Below are 20454 nucleotides of genomic sequence, written 5' to 3' on the forward strand. Positions count from 1 at the left end.
TTAACACGTTTTGGCGGGCTAGTTGGATAAGCATCTTGAATAAACAGCGCGAACAACGACAAGCACAAGAGACAAGGAAACGGACGACACAGCGCTGTGTCATCCGTTTCATTGTCTCGTGTGCTTGTCGTCGTTCGCACTGTTTATTCAAGATTGCAGAGGGGAGTGGGAGGACATACATTTGGTAACAAACAGTGCAGCAAGAAGAAGAATACCTTAAGGGAAGGCTTGTACACCTTTAGTATTCAAGTGCATACCTCTGTGTCTGCGTCGAACTTTCGGGGACGTTAACGAAACTGTGCGTGCACAGAAAGATGAATACAGAATCAACAGGTTTCTTCTTGCTGAGAGTAAGGATGTAAACACCGAGTGCCTGCTAGTAAAGCGTTCCTTTTCGCATTACCACGACTCGCGGTAACAAGTGCACGTCACGTCGTCTCCCTTCGTGGACACCTCTTATTGAGCTCCGGTCTTCGCGAAGCAGCGCACAAACTTTACAAGCAGCATGTTTTATTAGGGTTGTCACAATGTTATGTCGACTTGTCTGTGCTGGCAAATTTTCTTTGTCGTTCGAAGGAGAAAAGAACTATAAAGAAAATCTACGCCCCCCCCCCCTCCCTCCCCCCTTCAGCATGACGGAACTGGGTGCCATTATTGTGAGTAAAGGGGCGCCGTAGTGCGGAGTTCCGGAAATTTCTGCCACCTGGGGTTCTTTAACGTTCACTGACATCGCACAGTGCACAGGTCTCTGGAAGTTCGCCTCCATCGAAATTCGGCCGCGGCTGTACTGATGCTCTAGCAATTAAAAAAAAATAAAACCAAATATAAATATGCTAATCAGACGTCAGAAATTGCGCACAACGAAAAGGAGGTCTTGTGGTGCTTCACTGTACTGAAACAAACGGTGCATATGTGTACGTAGCAGTGTAGTTTCTCGTCGAGTGTAACCTAGGTAATGATTGAGGATTGGTAATAGATAATTGTGATTGGCGATTTGTAATCGGTAATGTGATCAGTAATTGTGATTGTAATCGTTTACCGTAATTGATAATGTGATTGTGGATTTGTAATGGGTGAGAAGTGAGAAAGAAAATGAATTAAAAAAAAAAGAGACAAAGTGGGAGAAGGCTCTATCACGTATGCTCTTAAGGTGAAGAATACGCGTCCTTTTAATTTTTGTATGTTACTTTCGATAAACCCCCACTACTAGCGCATAGTGCTGGAAGGGGGTGGCGGAGTGCTTGCCATTCGCAAAGAAATGCAAATGAAAGCAGAACAATGCTCGCGCCGAGGCGACAAGAAGCGGGGAGGACTCTGTGTAGACTTTCGTCGCTGCTGTTATGTTTGCAAAGCCATCCAAGCGATCCGGCAACGCTTACCACCTAAGTGCATTTTAGCGCCGCCGTGGAAGCCGATGACCCCACTCTCTCGGCCTTCTCTCCCAGCGCTGCTCAAGTAGCGTGCTCAAGCACGCGATTTGAACCTGCAGCGCACTCTAGCACCGCGCATGGTTGTGTAGACGCTGCGCCGTGGGAAGCAGACGACACGCCTAGCCGCGTCCCCGTCGCTATAGCAACACTGTGCATGAGCAGCAATAAGTGAGGGTGAGATCAAGTGATAAAAACCAAACAGTTTCTTACGTAACTAGAAGGAAAGCTGGCGGCACTACACTTCACTTCATCCACCATGGAGAGGGGCAGGGATGCCGAGAAGATGAGGTTTCTTGCTTGACTTGGCTATTGCTGGGCATAAAGCTTGGATTCAGCCTTAAAAATGCGACTCTTCTCGAGGCAGACCTCGAAGAAATGCTGTGAAAGTTTTCATACCAGCCTCACACCGAACTTTCACTTGCGTTAAGCCTGTTAAAGAAGTGAAAAATGCAGTATCGAAATCACTTAATCTGCACACCGATGAGAGCATCGCGGCGCAGCTACCAATTTCGAGGTACTGGTTTATGGTTTATTTGGGTTTAACGTCCCGAAGCAACTCACGCTATGACGGACGCCGTAGTGAAGGGCTCCGGAAATTTCGACCACCTGGGGTTCTTTAACGTGCTCTGACATCGCACAGTACACGGGCCTCTAGAATTTCGCCTTCATCGAAATTCGGCCGCCGCGTCCGGGATCGAACCCGCGTCTTTCGGGTCAGCAGCCGAGCGCCGTAACCACTGAGCCACCGCGGCGGAATTTCGAGGTACAATCCACGCTTTCGGCCCAACACTATCCAAGCCAAACATGAAACTTCGCCTTCCCGGCATCACCACGGTGGATGAAGTGAGCTCTTTGAGAAACTCGCATAGATGGTGGCGCCAGCTTTCGATCCAGGTGATATTTAGAAAATATATGATAAAAACCTCTCCAACATCTTCCGGTACCAAGACCGACGCTAGGCATGCGCCGGAAGTAGTATAGCCCCACTTCACACCGGAGGGGCGGTGTTAAGTTAAAGGCGGAAAAACCATGTGGACAAACAACGCAGGCGTACTTGGTCATCCTATAGGGCGCCTCACACTAAACGTCTTTGCTTTGTGCACCGCTGGAGGGAGAAAGCGAGGTGACGCTCCGAGCGCGGCGATATACAGTGGTTATACACTCAAACTGGACACCAAAAAAATCTCCGCTCCGCGTGTTTCGGCTTTTCGGCAACAAATTACGAAACTGACGCAGTGCTCAGCGTGGCAGCGTAGCGAGAAAGATGCATCGGCACGGTGCCGCTGACTCCGTGAAGCGGCAAGCGAGTCGCAGCCGTGACTGGCGGCAATGCCGCAGAATTCACACCTAGCGTGCGTCTGCATACCAAGCTGTGTCAAGTGGCCGTATTGGAAGCACCATACAAAGAAAGCTATAAGTCAGGCACGCGGCGCTCATACTCAAGAATGTCGGGGCACTTTTCTAACGGCTTTGTCTCCCCGAGGCCCTGAGGCTCCGGCTCCACGAAGGGAAGGGACTCTGCTTCGTTTTCGCGCCTTTAAACGCGTCCCTACCGCTCAAAGTGAGCAACACAATTCCGGGCACCCGTCGTGCGTGGGTTTCGGTATCGACTCGTTTTGAGCGCGTAATTCCGCGTTCCATATCTCTAACTTGCATGTCGATTAAGAAATTTTATAAATTGGCTTCGCCTTTCATGTTGACGGCCTCCAACTACGCAATTTGGTGCCAAAGAACAAACATTTCATAAAGTTAATTAGTTAAAAAAGTTATCTATTCGCATTTTAACTGCACTTCACAACGGACATTCTGTTCGCCTTGCCATGCAATCCACCTGCACAGACCGCACTGCCGTATCTTGACAACTTTTCAATGAAAAATCTCTATAGACTACAAAAACACACCCAGCAGATATTCTTTATGTAAACACAGAGCACAAGCGGCAACCGCCTTTTCATGGTGGTGTTGATTAGTTCGGGAAAAGCTTCCGCAGTGAGTGATAGGGACTAACTTTACAGAAAGGACACGAAAATACAACCATATTTCAACAGCGGGATCCGAACCCACGACCTCCGGCCTCTCGCGAGCAGTGCTCTAGCTGATTTTGTAGCCATAATAACCCTCTCTAATATCGACCCCCCCATAAAAACGGAAACGTTCATCTACACTTCCGCGCTACCTCCTCTTATCAATGCACTCTTTTATCTCTATAGCGAACTGCGTGTGGCGGCGATGCCTGCGCTGCAGCATGCAGAGCAAAGTCATAAATACCGGCACAGAAAACGCGTGCGCGCACCCTTGCGTCAATGGCCGTTCCGGTGCATACTGACCATAGATACTCATAGAGTTTCTTACTATTACCTAGAGGGAAAGCTGGCAGCCCGTCTATGGGAGTTTGCATGGAGACCCCTCGAGACCACTTCAGCCACCATGGGCGCTCAAAGCATCATGGGGCGGTGAGCTACTTGTTGCGGAACTGCAGCTTTTGGCCAAAATATAATAGAAAAATAAAGCTGTTTGATAACTACAAACGTCCTAATATTCAATATCTTGTCTAATGATTGCAACAAACGAGCAGAAAAGCATTTAAGTGCAAAGTTTGCCCAAAATTAGAGACGACTCGCTCTCCTATTGGCCTAGTAATGAACACTATAGAAACTAATATTTCGTACTTAACAGGCGCACTTTTAAAAGTAAATATGTTTTCAAAAAAGATGTTGTCGCTTAAATACTATAAGAGGTTTTTTAATGGCATTTCGGAAAAGTGAAACCTTTTATTGGCGTCGTGTGTCGTCGCGTTTTCACTACTATGGGTTTTGCCCACTGCGTTCGCGCGAAAGTCGTCTGCGCACACACGAACAGCGTTTTCGGAATGAAAAATTTTAGTAGTGCCACTCCATGTTCCCGAAAAACTACGACTGTCTCGCAACAAGTAGCTCACCGCCCCATGATGCTTTGGGCGTCCATGGTGGCTGAAGTGCAGCGCCGCCAGCTTTCCCTCTAGGTAATAGTAAGAAACTCTATGATAGATACTGACTCTTGAGCGAAACCGGCGGCTGCACTGCCATGCGCACCCTCTCCTCGTCCACGCTAATCCAAGCAGCCATTACGGTAACGCCTCTCGATAGCCTGCCGCTGTGACGCGCACCAAATGGGTGGCGTACTAATCTGGCAGCATCAGCCTTTTAAGATGACGGGATTCTAACCGGCACCAAGATGGCTGCTGTATTACCATGAAACTGAAGCTTATAGGCAGCATTTGCAATTTTGTTATCTGCTCCCCTCCCCCTTCCCAGCTGTACCTAAAAATATATATATATAAATTTGTGCAGTGTTTGTTGAGGGCAATCAATGCTTAAAGTTCGAAAATATTATCACTTGCTGGCGCCTCCTCCCACGGACAATATAGCAGGCCACAGACAAGAAGACTGGCGCTGAACTCGTACCGTTTATTGGACGAGTTTGTGATCGCACAGAGATAAAAGAAAGCTCGACGGCGGCGATACCAGTAAGTGCACCCGGCTCGCGGTCGTCAGGGCGAGAACGCTCATCGCTCTCAAAAACATGCACAGCTTCGCGGCAATATTCTACCCAAACTGATTTCAACGCCCGCTGACGCAGTGAGCCGCCAGTTATGCTTCTCTCTTTTGTACAAGCATTCTCGACGGTCCAAGAATGCGCCGCGTATGGTCAGTATACAAGCTGCTCTCCGCACCTCACTGCCGTTATTCGCCCCGTGCCACGAGCTAGGACTAGCGCGGCGTCCGCAGACCATGTAGCGGTTTCAGACCATGGCAGCGACCGCAGACTAGGCAGCTAGAGAGAAAGACAGGGGGCAACTGCAGAAAGCACGCCGTCAACAGCTCCACGCGGCTCGAAAAGATGAAGCACGTAAAACGCCGGGCGAAGCCGAGGGCGCCAAATGCGACCGCTACCGTCGAGGAACGTCGGGCGCCCACGACTGCATTCCTGCGACGGCAATCCCTCCGCTACACGCCGACGGTGTTCCCGTGTTCACGGGCCTGGCTTCTGCAGTGGCGCCTCTGTGACCTGTAGAGAGAGTTTCTGGAAAATTTCCCGGGTGAAAACGGGATGCAGCGGACGTTCCTCCACCGCAGGAAATAAGTGCGAACGTGGAATCTCACTTCGCTACGTACTGGATGGAAGCGCTGATCTTTCTCGAGGTCAAGCTCCTAAAAATGCTCCGCTAATTTTCGCACGCTCCTAATTTCATTCGAAATAAATTTGTTTAATAACGGGAAAACAGCCACTAAGGTAAAATATTCTGCGCACAGTTGGGAGCATCGCGAGGCAGCGATGTTTTAGAGACTCCGAAACCGCGCTTTCGGCCAAACACTAGCCAATCAAAATGCTCCCAGTTCACACTTACCGGCAATCCCGCGGTGATTGAAGTGCTCTTTAAGAAACTCGCGTAGATAGTGGTGCCTCTCTCTCTCTCTCTCTCTTTTTTAGGTAACTCTAAGAAGCTTTGTGCAGCGGGCACCCTTCGGATCCTCGGCGCGGAGAGCAGTCTGGCACCGCCCTCCTTACGCGTCCACCCAGCGCTACGCTCTGTCGCGTTCGCGAAACAGATGTTGACATTCCGCCGTTAATGGACAGAGTGACAAAGCTACGTCGACTCGCTCGTTCCGAGTACGGCACCGTTGGAGGTTCCGAACGCAAGGTTCTAGACACGTTGCACATAGCTTCTTGACCGCCAACAGTTTGTCTTCATGTTAACTACGACTGTTCTCCCTGTTGCTGGGCTGTTTCGGAACAGACTCACCGACACGTGGTGATCGACCGAGCAGAAACGCTGCTTCTTCTTGATTTTCCCAGCCCTGACCAAGGGTTAATGCACTGCTCCTACGGTGGAGAGGGAAGGCTCTTTTTTCTAACAATGGGGTGGAGCGCCTATGGCAGGTTCTCTAAGATCATGAATGGCAGTTTGCCAAGGGAAAAGTATACAACAGATGTATCTTACTGGTACTCACCTATGGGGCAGAAACGTGGAGGCTAGCAAAAACGGTTCAGCTTAAGTTAAGGACAACGCAGCGAGCTATGGAAAGAAAAATGATAGGTGTAACGTTAAGAGATCGGAAGCAGGCGGAGTGGGTGAGAGAACAAACGCGGGTTGACGACATCCTAGTTGAAATCAAGAAGAAGAAGAAGTGGGCTTGGGCACGACATGTAATGCGAAGGCAAGACAACCGCTGGTCCTTAAGGGTAACGGAGTGGATTCCAAGAGAAGACAGGAAGTTAGGTGGGCGGATGAGATTAAGAAGTTTGCGGGGATATGGTGGCCGCAACTGGCGATGGACAGGGTTAGTTGGAGGGACATGGGAGAGGCCTTTGTCCTGCAGTGGGCGTAGTCAGGCTGATGATGATGATGATTATTATGAGTCGTAATGAAAGCGAGAACGTGTCTGGGACCTAACTGGCGTTGTTACCTGTGCGGACGTGCCTGAGCGTGTTCCGTGTTTCCGTGTACGCAGCCGCCCTGACGACGAGCGGCGCGGCGGCGGCGGCGGAGGAGCCCCCCGTGAGCGCCGTGCTGGTGCGCTGGAGCCCGCCCGCCGTGCTCGTCCGCTGGCGCTACCGACAGCACCAGGAGGAGAAGGAGGAGGAGGGGCTGCACTTCCGCGTCTTCTACCAGGGCGTCCACGACAGGTGGGTGCCCCCGATGGCCACTCTCGGGCTGTCTCCCGGGTTACATACAATACAACCTGCTATCATCATCACGGTAGGGAGAAACACTCCCGGTTCGGTCTCCAATATTACCCCCACCTGACACCAGCAGCACCTGCCCCTACCCAGCAAATAGATAGTTGCCCTTATAACAATGGTCTATAGACTGTCGATAGACTGTCTATAGACTACATTGCCTTCCTATACATATTTACCTTTGTCAATTCATAGTCCACAGACAGCCTATGCGAAAAAAGCCTGCTAAAAGTGTATGGCCATAAATCTATAGATTTTCTATAGACTGCCCACAGGATTTGTACTGCCTTAGATTAGTTTATACGATTTGTGCATAGAATGTCTATAGACTTTATAGAGAAAACTCTATGGACAGTCTGTAGACTGTCTAAAGAAATATTTGTAAAAGTGCAGGACGTTGTTACCGTATGCCGCTGTCACCAGTCGCTACGAACGCATGGGCAGGCGGCCTTGACGGGATATAGGTGCGAATCAGGTGCAGGTTCACCTGGTCCTCTTGTCCACCTGCGCACGCGCTGACGGCGGCTGGCGGTAGCGGCATGGTCGATTTTGTAGTGTTCCCGTATACACTGCAGGAACGCTACGACCTTCTTTCAGTCGGTGCAGCTATAAGGTTGCGCGCGTGCGTCTAGGCACGATGTATGCGCGGCCCCCGCGACGGGATCTCAGTCAACTCTCAGTATACTCGCTAGATGTCCAAACGCCGCGCAAGAGGGCGGCGCGCCGAGCAGAAGAGGCTCAGTGAGGCGGCGGCACGAGAACGGTGTCAAAAGCGTCTCGAAAAAATTGAGGGACTATCAATTGGATAGATGCGGAGAAAATGCACGAGCCCTCTTCTCTGCCTTCTCTTCTTTTGTGCTATCGTTTTGCAGGCCGGAGAACGAATGGTACTACTACGACCACTATACCGCCACTTGTGACTTCACTGTGCTGAGGTCATTACTAAACTCGATCAATACCACCTGTCACTGCAGTGTCCTTAATAAGTTGCTGTCGCTGGTGTTGTATTTTAGACGTCTTTCATTACAGCCACGATTTCATTACAGGTGTTTTATTATAGCCGGTGTTCTATTATAGCCCGTATTATAGGAGGGTACGAGTGTAGTGCGAAAGCTCCACCTAAACGCTACCTTCCACGGTTGTTAGGTGAAAGCTTCACGAAGACGCCGACGCCGAACAGTTTCCGCCATCATGCCATCCTCCTAATGGTCTCGCATTAAAAGCGTTCATCAAGGCTGCATGTCCGGGCACAACTGCGCTATCAGTCGCAGCGCATTTTAGGCGATCGTCTGCGATCTTTGTTTTTACAGTATGTGGGTGACTGCTTTGTCCGATAGCAGACAAGCCCTGCAGACTCGCGGTAATGATAACGAATAGCCTGCCAGCCGACCCTTTGCGCTCGCCTTAACCGGTATTCCCCAGTCACGTCCGGTGCAGGCCGGGCCGTTGGATACGGAGGGCGCTCTTTTCGAGGAGCGCACCAACGCCAGCGCCAGCTGTATAAGGGACGTTAATTGTCTGGTTTTACCATCTTCGGCATCCGCTCGGGTGCTGCTGTGTGCGGGCAGCCAATTCGACTAGACTTATGGCCCAGTGTGTTTCGCACAAGGCCTCAGTACGCAGCTTTTGCACAGCGAATGCAAAACCAACTAGCCCGACTTCATGCATTGACGAATCCACTCCAGTCTACGTTTCGTGGCTTAATGGCTTCTTCGCGATCTCGACCAGCAAGAGATACTGAGCAGTGAGCGACGGCCGCACAAAAGCTTTGTTTGCACCGTGCGTTCCGGCTGCTCTGCTCCGTTTTGTTCGCGCCACGGCCAAGACGTGACTCCCGGGCCATCTTCCCAGCGGCGGAAAGAACGCGACCGCAACCACGGTCTGTTTCCAGTAGCTCGGATCCAACCTCCGGAGAGCAGCGCCTCTTGCGCGGCTCGTACACAGTCCCGCGCCAAGCTGCCCTTTGATCGTGTGCGGTCCTCCTGATCCTCTTCCACGGCTACATAATGTGACGAGTTAGCATAGGGACACTGTGGGGAAACCTAGGGCACTTTTACTTCACTTATACATAGCACCACCATCTATCAGCTCTCTCTTGTCGACAACCCGCAAGATGTAAGCCTATTGTATCTAAAACTCTCGGTCTTACTGCAACTTCGCATCTCCGTTCACTCGGACCCAACACCACGCCGGAGGCGCCGATGTCGCTAACCCAGTCACTGCAGTGCCGAACATGAACAGGATAAGCACAGGTGCACAAAAACGGTAGACTGGCCTTTGAGCCCCTCAACACACAGCTCACGCGATCCCTTAATTCGGCGCCACGATAGCACCCGCTTAAATACCCCCGCGGCTCATCAGTTGATCGCACGCTAGTGTGCCGTCACACAGTCGCTCATTACGCTCTTCTAGAGACGACGGGTCATCCAAAACGTCTCGTAGCATCTTCAATAGTCGTCTGTTAATAATCTAGCTTTCTTGCCTAAGCAGCGAGGCTTAGGACGGTACGAAGAAAGGAAGAGAAAGGTGAAAAGGCTCTGGATGAGAAACTAAAATCGCTTTTGAGGAAAGAAAGTGGCGCAGTAACTGTCTCTCTACTCGGTAGACACCTCAACCACGCCGTGAGGGAAGGGAGGAAGGTGGTAGTGAAAGAAGAAAGAGGTGCCGTAGTGGAGGTCTCCGGAATGATTTCCACCAGATGGGGATCTTTAACGGGCACTGACATTGCACAGCACACGGGTTTCTTGAAAGAACCCGTTAACCTCGCAATTAGGAAACTGAAATAGGGAGCGAAAGAAAGGAGAGAAAGACCAGTACAGGAACATATCACCAATGGTCTGAGGCTTAAGTCCAGGTTTCGAATGCCTCTCACCAACCCTGTTTAGAGATAAGGCCCTTTCCCCCACCAGACCGCTTCTTTGCCTGCCAAAGACGTCGCGAAACATCAGTGAAAACACGACTACAAATCGCCGTTCTCCGGCGTAGAATGTAGCCGGAATGTCGTGCTTTAAGAACGGATCAGGTCCGATCGTGAAATACGAGTACTGGGCTCAGAGCACTGAAGGCTAAGAGCAGGACTAAATGAAACGGAGCTGCGTCGAAGCGTACAAAAGTACAGAAAACAACGCCTTCGCTCGCTCCCAACGACATCGATATCGTCCGACAGAAGACGTGAGCCCACATATCACGCTTATCCCAGAGCAGCGCAGCTCGCCTGCTTAAGCCTCCACGGCCCGAACGCGGGGACAAGGCCATCAGTAGGCAATGGGGGCGGATGCACTCGGCGCGCAAACAAGGGCGCAGTGAAAAAATGAAAAAACCACCAAAACAAGACCGCTGTCGAAGACACGCGAGATCTCTCGCTGACAGAACAGATAATTACGCGTATACTCGCAGCTCGTGTTGTCGCTGCAGTTGCATTCAGACATGCGTATACCCTGAGGGGCAGACAGGGTGCAGCCATTACCTTAATGTTTAGGCTTGTTCGCTGAAGACGCCTGCTAATATTTAGAAATGAGTGTACGTTACGGCCCACCGCTACTCTATTTGCCGTTAAGGCACGGCGGAAGGAAACGAGGTGCATTGCAAAAAGCGTGCCCGAATTATGCTTGTGCGTTGCTATGCAACGGAGGCGCTAGTCGCTCTCGGCCGCCTGTTTCATAAAAAAAAAAAGTGACGTAAAAGCCTCTCCTGAATTCTTTCCTTTCTGCATGCCTTACGAAAGAGCAGACTGGTTTTGGCCAGCAGAGAGTATTTTAACAGACCGAATTCTCCGCAACGGGGAGAGCTTTAATCGTGCCCAATCATCACAATCACCTTCATCAGCCTGACTACGCCCACTGCAAGGCAAAGGCCTCTCCCACGTCTTTCCAATTAACCTTGTCCTTCGCCAGTTGCGGCCCCCCTATACCCGCAAACTTCTTAATCTCATCCGCCCACCTAACTTTCTAACGCACCCTGCTACGTTTGCCTTCTTCTGGAATCCTCTCCGTTACCTTAAGGACTGAGTGATACTTGTTGGGGGGCTAGTTGGTGCACGTTTCCAGAAAAGAGTTGTAGCAACGAAACAGACAACACACAGAAAGCTAGACGGGACAGGCGCAACTTCCAACCGTTTTATTCACCGCGAGTACGAATGAATATAAGGCAAACAATCAAGAAGGATAGCAAGAACCACAAATGCGCGCGAGGGTTGTACAAAAAACGAAAAAAGGTAAGTGAGTCACACAGGTATCTCACCCCCGTGTATCTAAAAAAGCAGTTTCATTTTTATATATGGTAACTGATGGGGTACTAACGCAATCTTATCTTTTTTCATTTTTTGTACAACCCTCCCGCGCATGTGTGGTTCTTGCTATCCCTCTTGATTGTTTGCCTTATATTCATTCGCATTCGAGGTGAATAAAACAGTTGGAAGTTGCGCCTTTCCCGTCTAGCTCTCTGTGTGTTGTCTGTTTCGGCGCTGCAACCCTTTTCTGGATACCTTAAGGACCAGCGGTTGTCTTGCCTTCGCATTACATGCCCTGCCCAAGCCCATTTCTTCCCCTTGATTTCGACTAGGATGTCATTAACCCGCGTTTGTTCCCTCACCCACTCCGCCCTCCTCCGATCTCTTAACATTACACCCATCATTTTTCTTTCCATAGCTCGCTTCGTTGTCCTTGAGATAAGCTGAACCCTTATCGCTACGTTTCTGCCCCGTAGGTGAGTGCCGGTACGATACAGCTGTTTTATACTTTTCTCTTGAGGGACATTGGTAAACTGCCATTCATGATTTGAGAGAACCTGCCATATGCGCTCCACCCCATTTTTACCGACATAACCGACCGACACTCTCCTCCAGGCACTCACTTTCCACGCCTCCCGCCTAGTGTGTGAGCTGCGCGCGACACGTTCTGTGTGGAAAATGGGCGCTTGCTCTCCGTATAGGTCTCGGCTGCCACCAATGGGCATTAGAGTCACTCTTCCAGTGACTCCTATAAGCGCTTACCATGTCAGAGGAAAACTTCAGACAGCACAGTGGAGCTACATAGCCGCCCAACCACCGCTGCTGGCGCCATATGTCGTCAAATCGAGGAACCAACACAGCGAACAATAAAGCGGCTCATTGCAAATCTGACATTCCGTTTCCTTGGGGTAGTCAGATGCCCTAGTGACACTGTCCGGAGTAGCAGCGTTGCAGATCACCAGTTCAATGCTAGCCTCGCTGGGCTCAGATAACACGTGATAGATAAGTAGGAAGTATGGACTCTTTTTCACTCGTTGGAATTCTGCCCCCACGTAAGGGCGTCTGTTAGGAGAAGGGAGCCGTCGAATCCAGCTTGATGGACTTGTGAGCAATGGCGACCGTGGGAGGAGTCTAGCTTGCCCCGGATAGACTGGCCGAGCAAATCATTACTGAGCGCGCGCTGTATTTCCAGACGCCACGCACAGGCCGCGGGTTGAATGCAAACGTGACCGGCAACTCTGCGGGCAAACAGTGCCACGGATCGGATCGATACGTCGCGCGCATTGTATTCCGCAGACTCCACCCAATCTCCGCGCTCATGTGCCAGGTTCGGTGCGTGCATGTTTGAGACGGATATGATGAGCGTAATGGGACGGCCAGGCCGGCTTCCTTGAACATTTAAGCCCCGGCTTCGAAGCGCACTGGACTGTTTGCGGACGCCAATCGAACTGAGTGGCTTCAGTGTCTGGATACGACTGTCTGGGGTCACTGTCACTCTCAAGCCGTTCGTGCAGAACGCACGTGAGATTAAACACATCCTGGAATAGGATGGGCAGTCTCGCTCACCTGGCCTTCCGGGCGGGCCATTCTCAGTCGTTATGTGCAGAGGAGCGTCCAGTCGGCAGCAGTGCTTCCCCTCCCCGAGTTGCCTGCAGCCCGAGACGATAGGCGACGCGTGGGAAGGAGAGGATATGTGCACGGCACCCTCCTCGCCGCGTTAATTCCAGCTCAGGAGTTTGCAGATTGAACTGCCAGGCCAAGGTACAGCCGCGGTACGTCAGCAAGTTGTCTCACTGGGCTCTTCAACTTGGACAAGGTGCTCAGCCCGGCTTGCCAAGCGCATACTCTGAAGGGGCCTCAGGAGCGTGACAGACCACCGCGATGGCTCAGTTGTCAATGCCCTCGACTGCTGAGCCCGCAGACGCAGGTTCAATACCTGCCACGGCGGCCACGTTTCGCCAAGGTGCATGTTAAAGAACAGGTGGTCGCAACATTACTCCGGTGCTCTCCACAACGGCATTTCTATCTCTCTACCTCCTTCCTCCCTTCCTTCACGGCGCGGTTGAGATGACCATCGAGAAGTGAGACAGCTACTGAGCTCTTTCCCTTCCTCAGAGCCAAAGCCAATCCAAAGCCAGTGCATTTTAAGGACTGCTTCCCTGCACAGTTCTGAACGAGCCCCCGTCAACCGCGATGATTGTTGAGTACGTTGCGTAAAACCGCTCGAAACGCGCATTTTCGTCGTTGCAACCTCGTCTTGTTTATTTTCTGAAAGTAATGACTGTACCCGCCCAAGGGCCGACGTGGACCGCGTCAGCACAGTGGTGCATAGTCGAAAGCGTCTGCTTCCCGCGCTCCAGACATCACCCTGACCAACATGCAGCAGGGGATGGTGGCCGTTGGGGATGCTCACTGCCATTTCTGAGATTCTCTCTCGGAGTCTCCCGACTGAAAACCTATTGGGGAGTGGAGCAGCTTAATTAAATTACTCTTGTCGTAGGCGGGCAACAGGCTGTCCACAATGTCCGACGGCATAGGAAAGGGTTTTTTCCGATGTAACGGCCCAGAAGAACTCTTCACGAGAACGTCTTGTGCGTGGTCGGCAACCTCAAGCGTGAGGTTGTTTTCTTTTCTTTTCTTTTTTTTGCGAGGAGTTTTAGGCTCGAACGAGGGCGCGAAGAGAAGAGCTCTCAAGCCGCGCAGAGTTGGGTCGCAGTCTAATTAATGACAGCTAACCTTCCTTTTAGTAAGTCCACGTCAAACCCTGGTTTCCGGTATGGCCTTTGAAGAAGAACTATAGCTACGTATATTAAAAATCTGGTTGCAACAAATACGCATGATTTTGAGGGGCAATACCTCTTTCGCGCTAAGCTTACAATTTCTGGAGCCACAGTTAGGAAGTTCTTAAGCCCGCACAAAAATACGGTTCTCTAAAGCTCACTTATCAGATGTCGAATTAATTAAACACCTTCCGCGGGGTTCCAGATTTAGCACTTGAAAATAACACCCGAAATAAGTTTTAAAATTATGTTCACGCAGCGCTCGCCTTCTTACAGTCGTGGTCTTCCCTTTTTGCTTCATTTATATGTATGTCAGTTTTGAGTTGTCTTCCATGTTCTTTTGTTTACCGACCGGAGAGGTTATGTTTTTGCTGAATTACAGAAACGTTGGTGCTTGCATTTGAACGTCTTCGTCCAGGACGACAAGCCCTCGCCAGGTGTTTTTAAGGAAAAAGCCCTTAATGGCTCTTACTCTCGTCCGTTAACAAAGCGTGTCACACGGGTTTAACTCGGGCACTAAAAAAAGACAGAAGAAAGCCAATGGTTGCTTCAAATAGAGGACGAAAAAATGAACCTAGAAGCCAAGTTTGATGACTGTAGGTTAATTAGTTACAAGCAAAAATGTCGAAATTGCGTCGAAGTAGCGCGGACGTCGATATAGCCACGGGAACGGTGTGACGTCATATCTACCGGAAGTCGTCACGGCATAGTGTCCTCGGCTTTCGCCTCTCAACACTTTAGTTACCAAAGTGTCCTCGCAATTTTCTTACTCCCGAATAGGCGTGTTTGTGTTTGTAATGCATAAAACGACCGCCTGGCAGAGCGTTGCCTTTAGAACATGTCCGGAGCAGTTTCGTTCATTGCAGTGCTTCACATACATGCACCGCAACCAGACACATCATTTGTCTTTGCCCTTTCAAGGTTAATGCAAAACTAAAAAATTTTGCTCTTGAATGAGAAATCAAGTGATCCCTTCTATGCTGTTAAAATACCCTTCATTCTTTGGGCGCCATCTCGGTCTCTTTTTTTTCTTTTGGGCTAAGCAAAAGCGTCTTTTTCGCGTACCTATGTGGGAAACAATATCCTTCAGGCGCTCAATTCACAGCGAGCGCGCTATCAGACTCAAATAAAGCCCGGAAAACGGCTCGCTAACCAATAACCGAGCAGCAAAAAGGAAAGAACGCGGCGAGTTCTTGCTGCGCACGTTTCTTGAAGTCGCCGGCAGTTTAGCCGTGATGGCGGGCGGGCCATTAGGTGGAGCTTACTGCGGATGGCTCTCCGCCCAGTTTTCAAATCCAGATAAACTGCACGTACTACCATCGCGGAACATTAAGCAACGCGGAACCAAGACGCGAAGGGAGAGCTGTAAACGGGATCCCACTGTCACGGCTCTGTTTTCAAGGTTCGCCGAAGTTTGCAGGCTCGGCGCCAGGAGGCGCGCAGCTCTAACGACCGCAGCGCCCGTTTTTTCTCTCGCGCTCAGCCGGAGTACTGCCTGGAGACTCCTCCCCCCCGTATATAAAATATTCAGGGCGGCCCGCTTTAGGCCCGAGCCAATTAGGCAGCTCGCATCCAGCGAGCCTATATAGGTGAGAACAACCGAGCGGATCCGGAGCCCACGCCGCAGCCTCCGGCGCATTTGTCAGAGACGGGCACTTTGTAGACAACGCGCACGTACAACTGCATCTTCGTCGTTGCGCTTAATTCGCCTGCTTCCCGCTCGCCGTATAGTGCCGCGGGCACTTGACAAAAACTTTTTTTGTGATTGTGATTTTGTGGGTTTAACGTCCCAAAGCGACTAAGGCTATGAGAGACGCCGTAGTGAGGGGCTCCGGAAATTTTGACCACCTGGGGTTCTTTAACGTGCACTGACATCGCACAGTACACGGGCCTCTAGAATTTCTCCTCCAAAGAAATTCTAGCCACCGCGGCCGGGATCGAAAAACTTTTTTTAAGGCGAAAGCCTTTAATGGCTCATACTGTCGTCCGTTAACAAAGCGTGTCATATGCGTTTAACTCGAGAACTAAAAAAGATAAAAGAAAAGCAATAGTTGCTTCAGATAGACGATGAAAAAATTAACCTAGAAGCCAAGTTTGATGGCTGTAGATATATTAGTTAATTATAGGCAAAAATCTCGAAATTGCGTCGAAATAGCGCGGACGTCGATATAGCCACGGGAACGGTGTGACGTCACATCCACCGAAAGTCGTCACGGCATAGTGAAAATTGTCACAGAATGGTCGGAAAAACGTCGGATTTGTGTCAAATTAGATTTGAAAATGTGTAATTAAGCGTTATGAACACTTACGATCCCCGAAATATGTATAATTTGGGTATCAATATAGCCATGGGAACGGTGGGGCGTCACATCCACCGGAAGTCGTCACGGCATAGTGTCCTCGGCTTTCGTCTCTCAACACTTTAGTTGCAAAAGTGTCCTCGCAATTTTTTAGAGGCAATTTCATGGAGAAGACTAGGTCTCCTCCTTTGAAGAATATGGCTATGCATCTCGCCCCGTTGGCTTAGTGTAAGATGGAGGTGGAACGTAAAAGGCGCCCTTGTGTTGTGAGATTTCAGTGCGCCGTTAAAGAACCCCAGATAGTTGGAATTAATCCGGGGCCCTTCCCTACTGCCTTCCTAATAGCCAGTGTATCGCTTTTCCCAGTGCAGGGTAGCAAACCGGTTTCATCTACTGGTTAACCTCCCCGCCTTTCCTCCTCCTCTTCCTCCTCCCCCTGGACAGTAAATCCCATATACCATGCTGTATCATACGGTTACGCTTCATACGTTTTCTTTTTTAAATTTCATCCACCGGTATGTCACTGAATACTGCCACCGAGTGGCTGCTGGTGTTGTGGAAAGCAGCGGCTTGTTTACCTTCTGCTATCGCACTGTGCTTCTGTCTTTAAGGAAGCTGAAATGTGCTTTTGCGAATTCATCTTCAAGACGATTCAAGGATTCGAATGTATGAAGCTTCTAGGTGAAGCATGCCAAGTAGTTTTGAGCTGGCATTTAAAACGGTGACGTAAATGCTGATTAAAACAGTGACGGTGTTCAGGCTTCTCCTCTTGCGTCGCAGAAGTGCGGAGAAACTCGTGATGACGTCACTGTTGCCGAAATTTCAGGTTTCCGCTGTCTTCACCCTCGTGCTGCCGTGCGTCGTCCGATGCCGCGAAAGAACGCTTCGTGGGCTGTACCTTCGGTGTCGTTGGTTTTCTTCCTTGAAGCGACCGTTTCTTCGCAGTAAACATATCGCTGCCGTAAATGACGTCATCGTTGCTGCTCCTGCCCAGAGCTGTGCGCTGCGAAGAAGCCTGAACGCCTACGCCGGATTATTCGGCGACCACGTCGCCTTTTGCAATGCTATAGCAAAAAAAGACTTCGCATTCTTGAAAATTTCACACATTCGATCCCTTTAAGCTCGCGCTGTGGTGTTGGCCGTCTTAGTAACGAGAGCCGAGTCCGTGCTGCTGTCCCATGACCAAGAAAGACCAAAACGCTTTATTGAACGGAGACAGCCTATATATACATAAAGTGACGTCACAAGACAGAGTCCAAGACAACCCACAAAACCGAAACAAGAACTGAAACAAATACAGAAAACACATGAACCACAATACAACACTCGCCAATTCTAAGATCTCTTCAGTCATCTTTATAAGTAGGGTTTGTTGGAGCACAGTGTTCCCTACTGTAGCCTTGCGATCGCGCCAATCTACTCAAAGACAGCGCAAACACTATCGCAGGCTTTAAGCAGACAAGGGTAGGGATGTGAGGGGCTCTTTAGGATAGGTATACGAAAGAAGCCAGCAGTCATTGAGAGAGAAGGAAAGAAGGAGGTTCCGCGAGGAGGTACTGGAGGAAAAAGTGTACCGCTGCACTGACGAGAAGGGTAAGGGAAATATAAAGAGAAAATGAGAGAACAGAGCTAAGCGTAGAAAAGAGGTAAAGGCTTTGCGTACGGCAAAATCTTAGCAGGCAAGATGCCCTGAAGAAGCAGAAGTGTGCCTGGAAGATGGGGTCACAGCCGGCGATCGCTGCGGCCGCCATTCTAGAGTCATCTCCGTAAACGGGCAGAGATCAACATAGTCCATCACATAGCAAAGCGACTGACTTTCAGCACTACAAAGAGGAAGTGTTCAACTGTCGCGTCAAACCTGCAGGTAGAGAAAGCAGGGCTATCAACCATACAGATAAGGAAAGGGTACTGTCGAACCTCCTTATAACAAAATCGAAGGGGGCCCGCCATTTATTCGTTATAGCCGGAGACTCGTTACAGCCGTAGGGAACCTTGGCCTAACCTTTGGCATGTCACTGGGCTCCCGGCACCGTGCAGAGGTAAGACAAGATAGCCAGCGTTTGTTTTCCGCCGATCTTCGTTGAAGGAGGCTTCAACACTCCCACCGAGCGTCCCCGACGTGGTCGAATTAAAGTGCACCAACCGAACATGTAAGCCTCAAGAACACGCGCAAGTTTTTTTTTTTTTTTTTTTTTTTTACAGGACGCCTAGAAACGAGCTTTGGACAAATAACGTCGTAGAGGACAGGGTGGAGACTTAATTAGAATAGTTAGCCCCGTTTTCTCGGCGCTGAAGACGATACGGGCCACGGTGCCAGTCCCGCGCGGCGGCAGTTCCGTCGCGAGTGCCTCTTTTTCTTGCTTCCCCGCATGACTCATCATGAGCGCGCTGCCTATAAAACTTCACCTCATGACAGCAGTGTCTAGTGGAGAATGGGTACGAACCACCTAAGGCTACCGAAAAAGCAACTTTCATAATTTCAACAAGGCTCCCTCAACTGCCTCGCAGGCAAACGATCTCAGCGTTTTTTCTCGTTCCTTTCACAGTGCGGGGCTACGGCGTCGGTAACTGAATCTTTGTTGTCGGAGATTGTAAACAGTGTCCTTGGAGCTACGTCAGAGACCTTCGCTATACCTGACTTTGTATCCGATGTCATCGCTTTGATCATGCCCGCATTCTGATCCACGAAAATCGCCTTGAACTTTTTTTTTTTCACCCCTGTCACTAATCTTGACCTTGCAAAACCGGCGGCGCGTCGATACCATCAAGCCTACGAGACGCACTGCCGAACAGTCAAACCACGTGACCATACTGCGAAAACCGAAGCAAAGCTGCACACGACACCTAAGTACAACAGCGCGCTCGCAGTAAGCCATGCACGGCGAGGAAGTTGGAGAACGGGGTACTCCAGTGACTTTCGCAACTCTGTCTAGGCGCAACAGGCCGTGCGCACTGTGCTGTGTTACATTGTTATGCGGTCCGCGCGCTCTATTTTCGCCGAAGATGGGCGTGCCGGTGTCAGAATTTTGTCACGTAGAAGTCACGCTCCGTACGGGCCTCCTTGTTGCCGGAAGAGATTCCCACGTGTTTTGAGCGGTGCTCGATAAAGTCAGCTGTGCGCTGTAATTTAAGTTTGCCGCATCGAATGGTTTGGTTTGGTTTATGGGTTTTAACGTCCCAAAGCGACTAAGGCTATGAGAGACGCCGTAGTGGAGGGCTGCGGAAATTTCGACCACCTGGGGTTCTTTAACGTGCACTGACATCGCACAGTACACGGGCATCTAGAATTTCTCCTCCAAAGAAATTCAACCGCCGCGGCCGGGATCGAACCCGCGTCTTCCGGGTCAGCAGCCGAGCACCATAACCACTGAGCCACCGCGGCGGCGAATGGCTAGGGAACTGTCATGCATAGCCATTCACTGTTACAAAGTGATACACACAGCGCGAAATGGTCATTGAAGGTCACTTGGGGTCGTTAGCCCCGTCGAAGGAAAATTTTACTCCTTGAGATCGAGCTATCAGATAAATGGTCTTCTAATGGAGCTTCCAAATGGAATAGCAATCCCTTTGTTATGTCCAGTGTTTCTTTATAGACCCTTTCGTTGCAGCTTGGTTTTACCGTATTTGTTCGACGCAACGCCAAGCCACAGTCGGCACAGCAAATTTGCTCCATGTCGTGTTAAGAAGCTACAGGTCAGGGTCTAGGGTCTATAGATGTAAGTACGCAAATAGGACCGAACTCTATGGGGTAAGCGTGATATCCCGCTCAAGTGTTCGAAGCTTAGCCGCTGCTTCAACGCTATAGAAACGAAGGAAAGTAAGGAAAGCATGACTTGTTTTTAACTTCTGTTCTCGGCAGATTCAGGAGCACATCGTCCTAGAACCGCTGCGAACACAAAATCGGACATGACGCCGAGCCTGAGACCAAACATTGCTAAACTTTCCGTCCAAATCGTAGCCGGGTTAACAGCAGCTGCGATTCCTTCTCCACATGG

The 20454-nt window shown here is 50.3% G+C and overlaps 1 protein-coding gene across 2 annotated transcripts in view; it reads left to right on the top strand.

Moving 5' to 3' along the window:
- Positions 1 to 20454, top strand: part of LOC149371536 (uncharacterized) — a 140752-nt gene that overhangs the window by 111174 nt on the left and 9124 nt on the right. For both annotated transcript variants that reach the window (XM_089565797.1, XM_089565798.1), the window contains exon 2: positions 6923 to 7097. In XM_089565797.1, the coding sequence (XP_089421923.1) occupies positions 6923 to 7097 (175 nt within the window). The remainder of the gene's footprint in view (positions 1 to 6922; positions 7098 to 20454) is intronic.

The sequence above is a fragment of the Amblyomma mixtum genome, chromosome 1, assembly GCF_055824585.1.
Source record: "Amblyomma mixtum isolate Tamu chromosome 1, ASM5582458v1, whole genome shotgun sequence".
Taxonomy (NCBI): Eukaryota; Metazoa; Arthropoda; class Arachnida; order Ixodida; family Ixodidae; genus Amblyomma; species Amblyomma mixtum.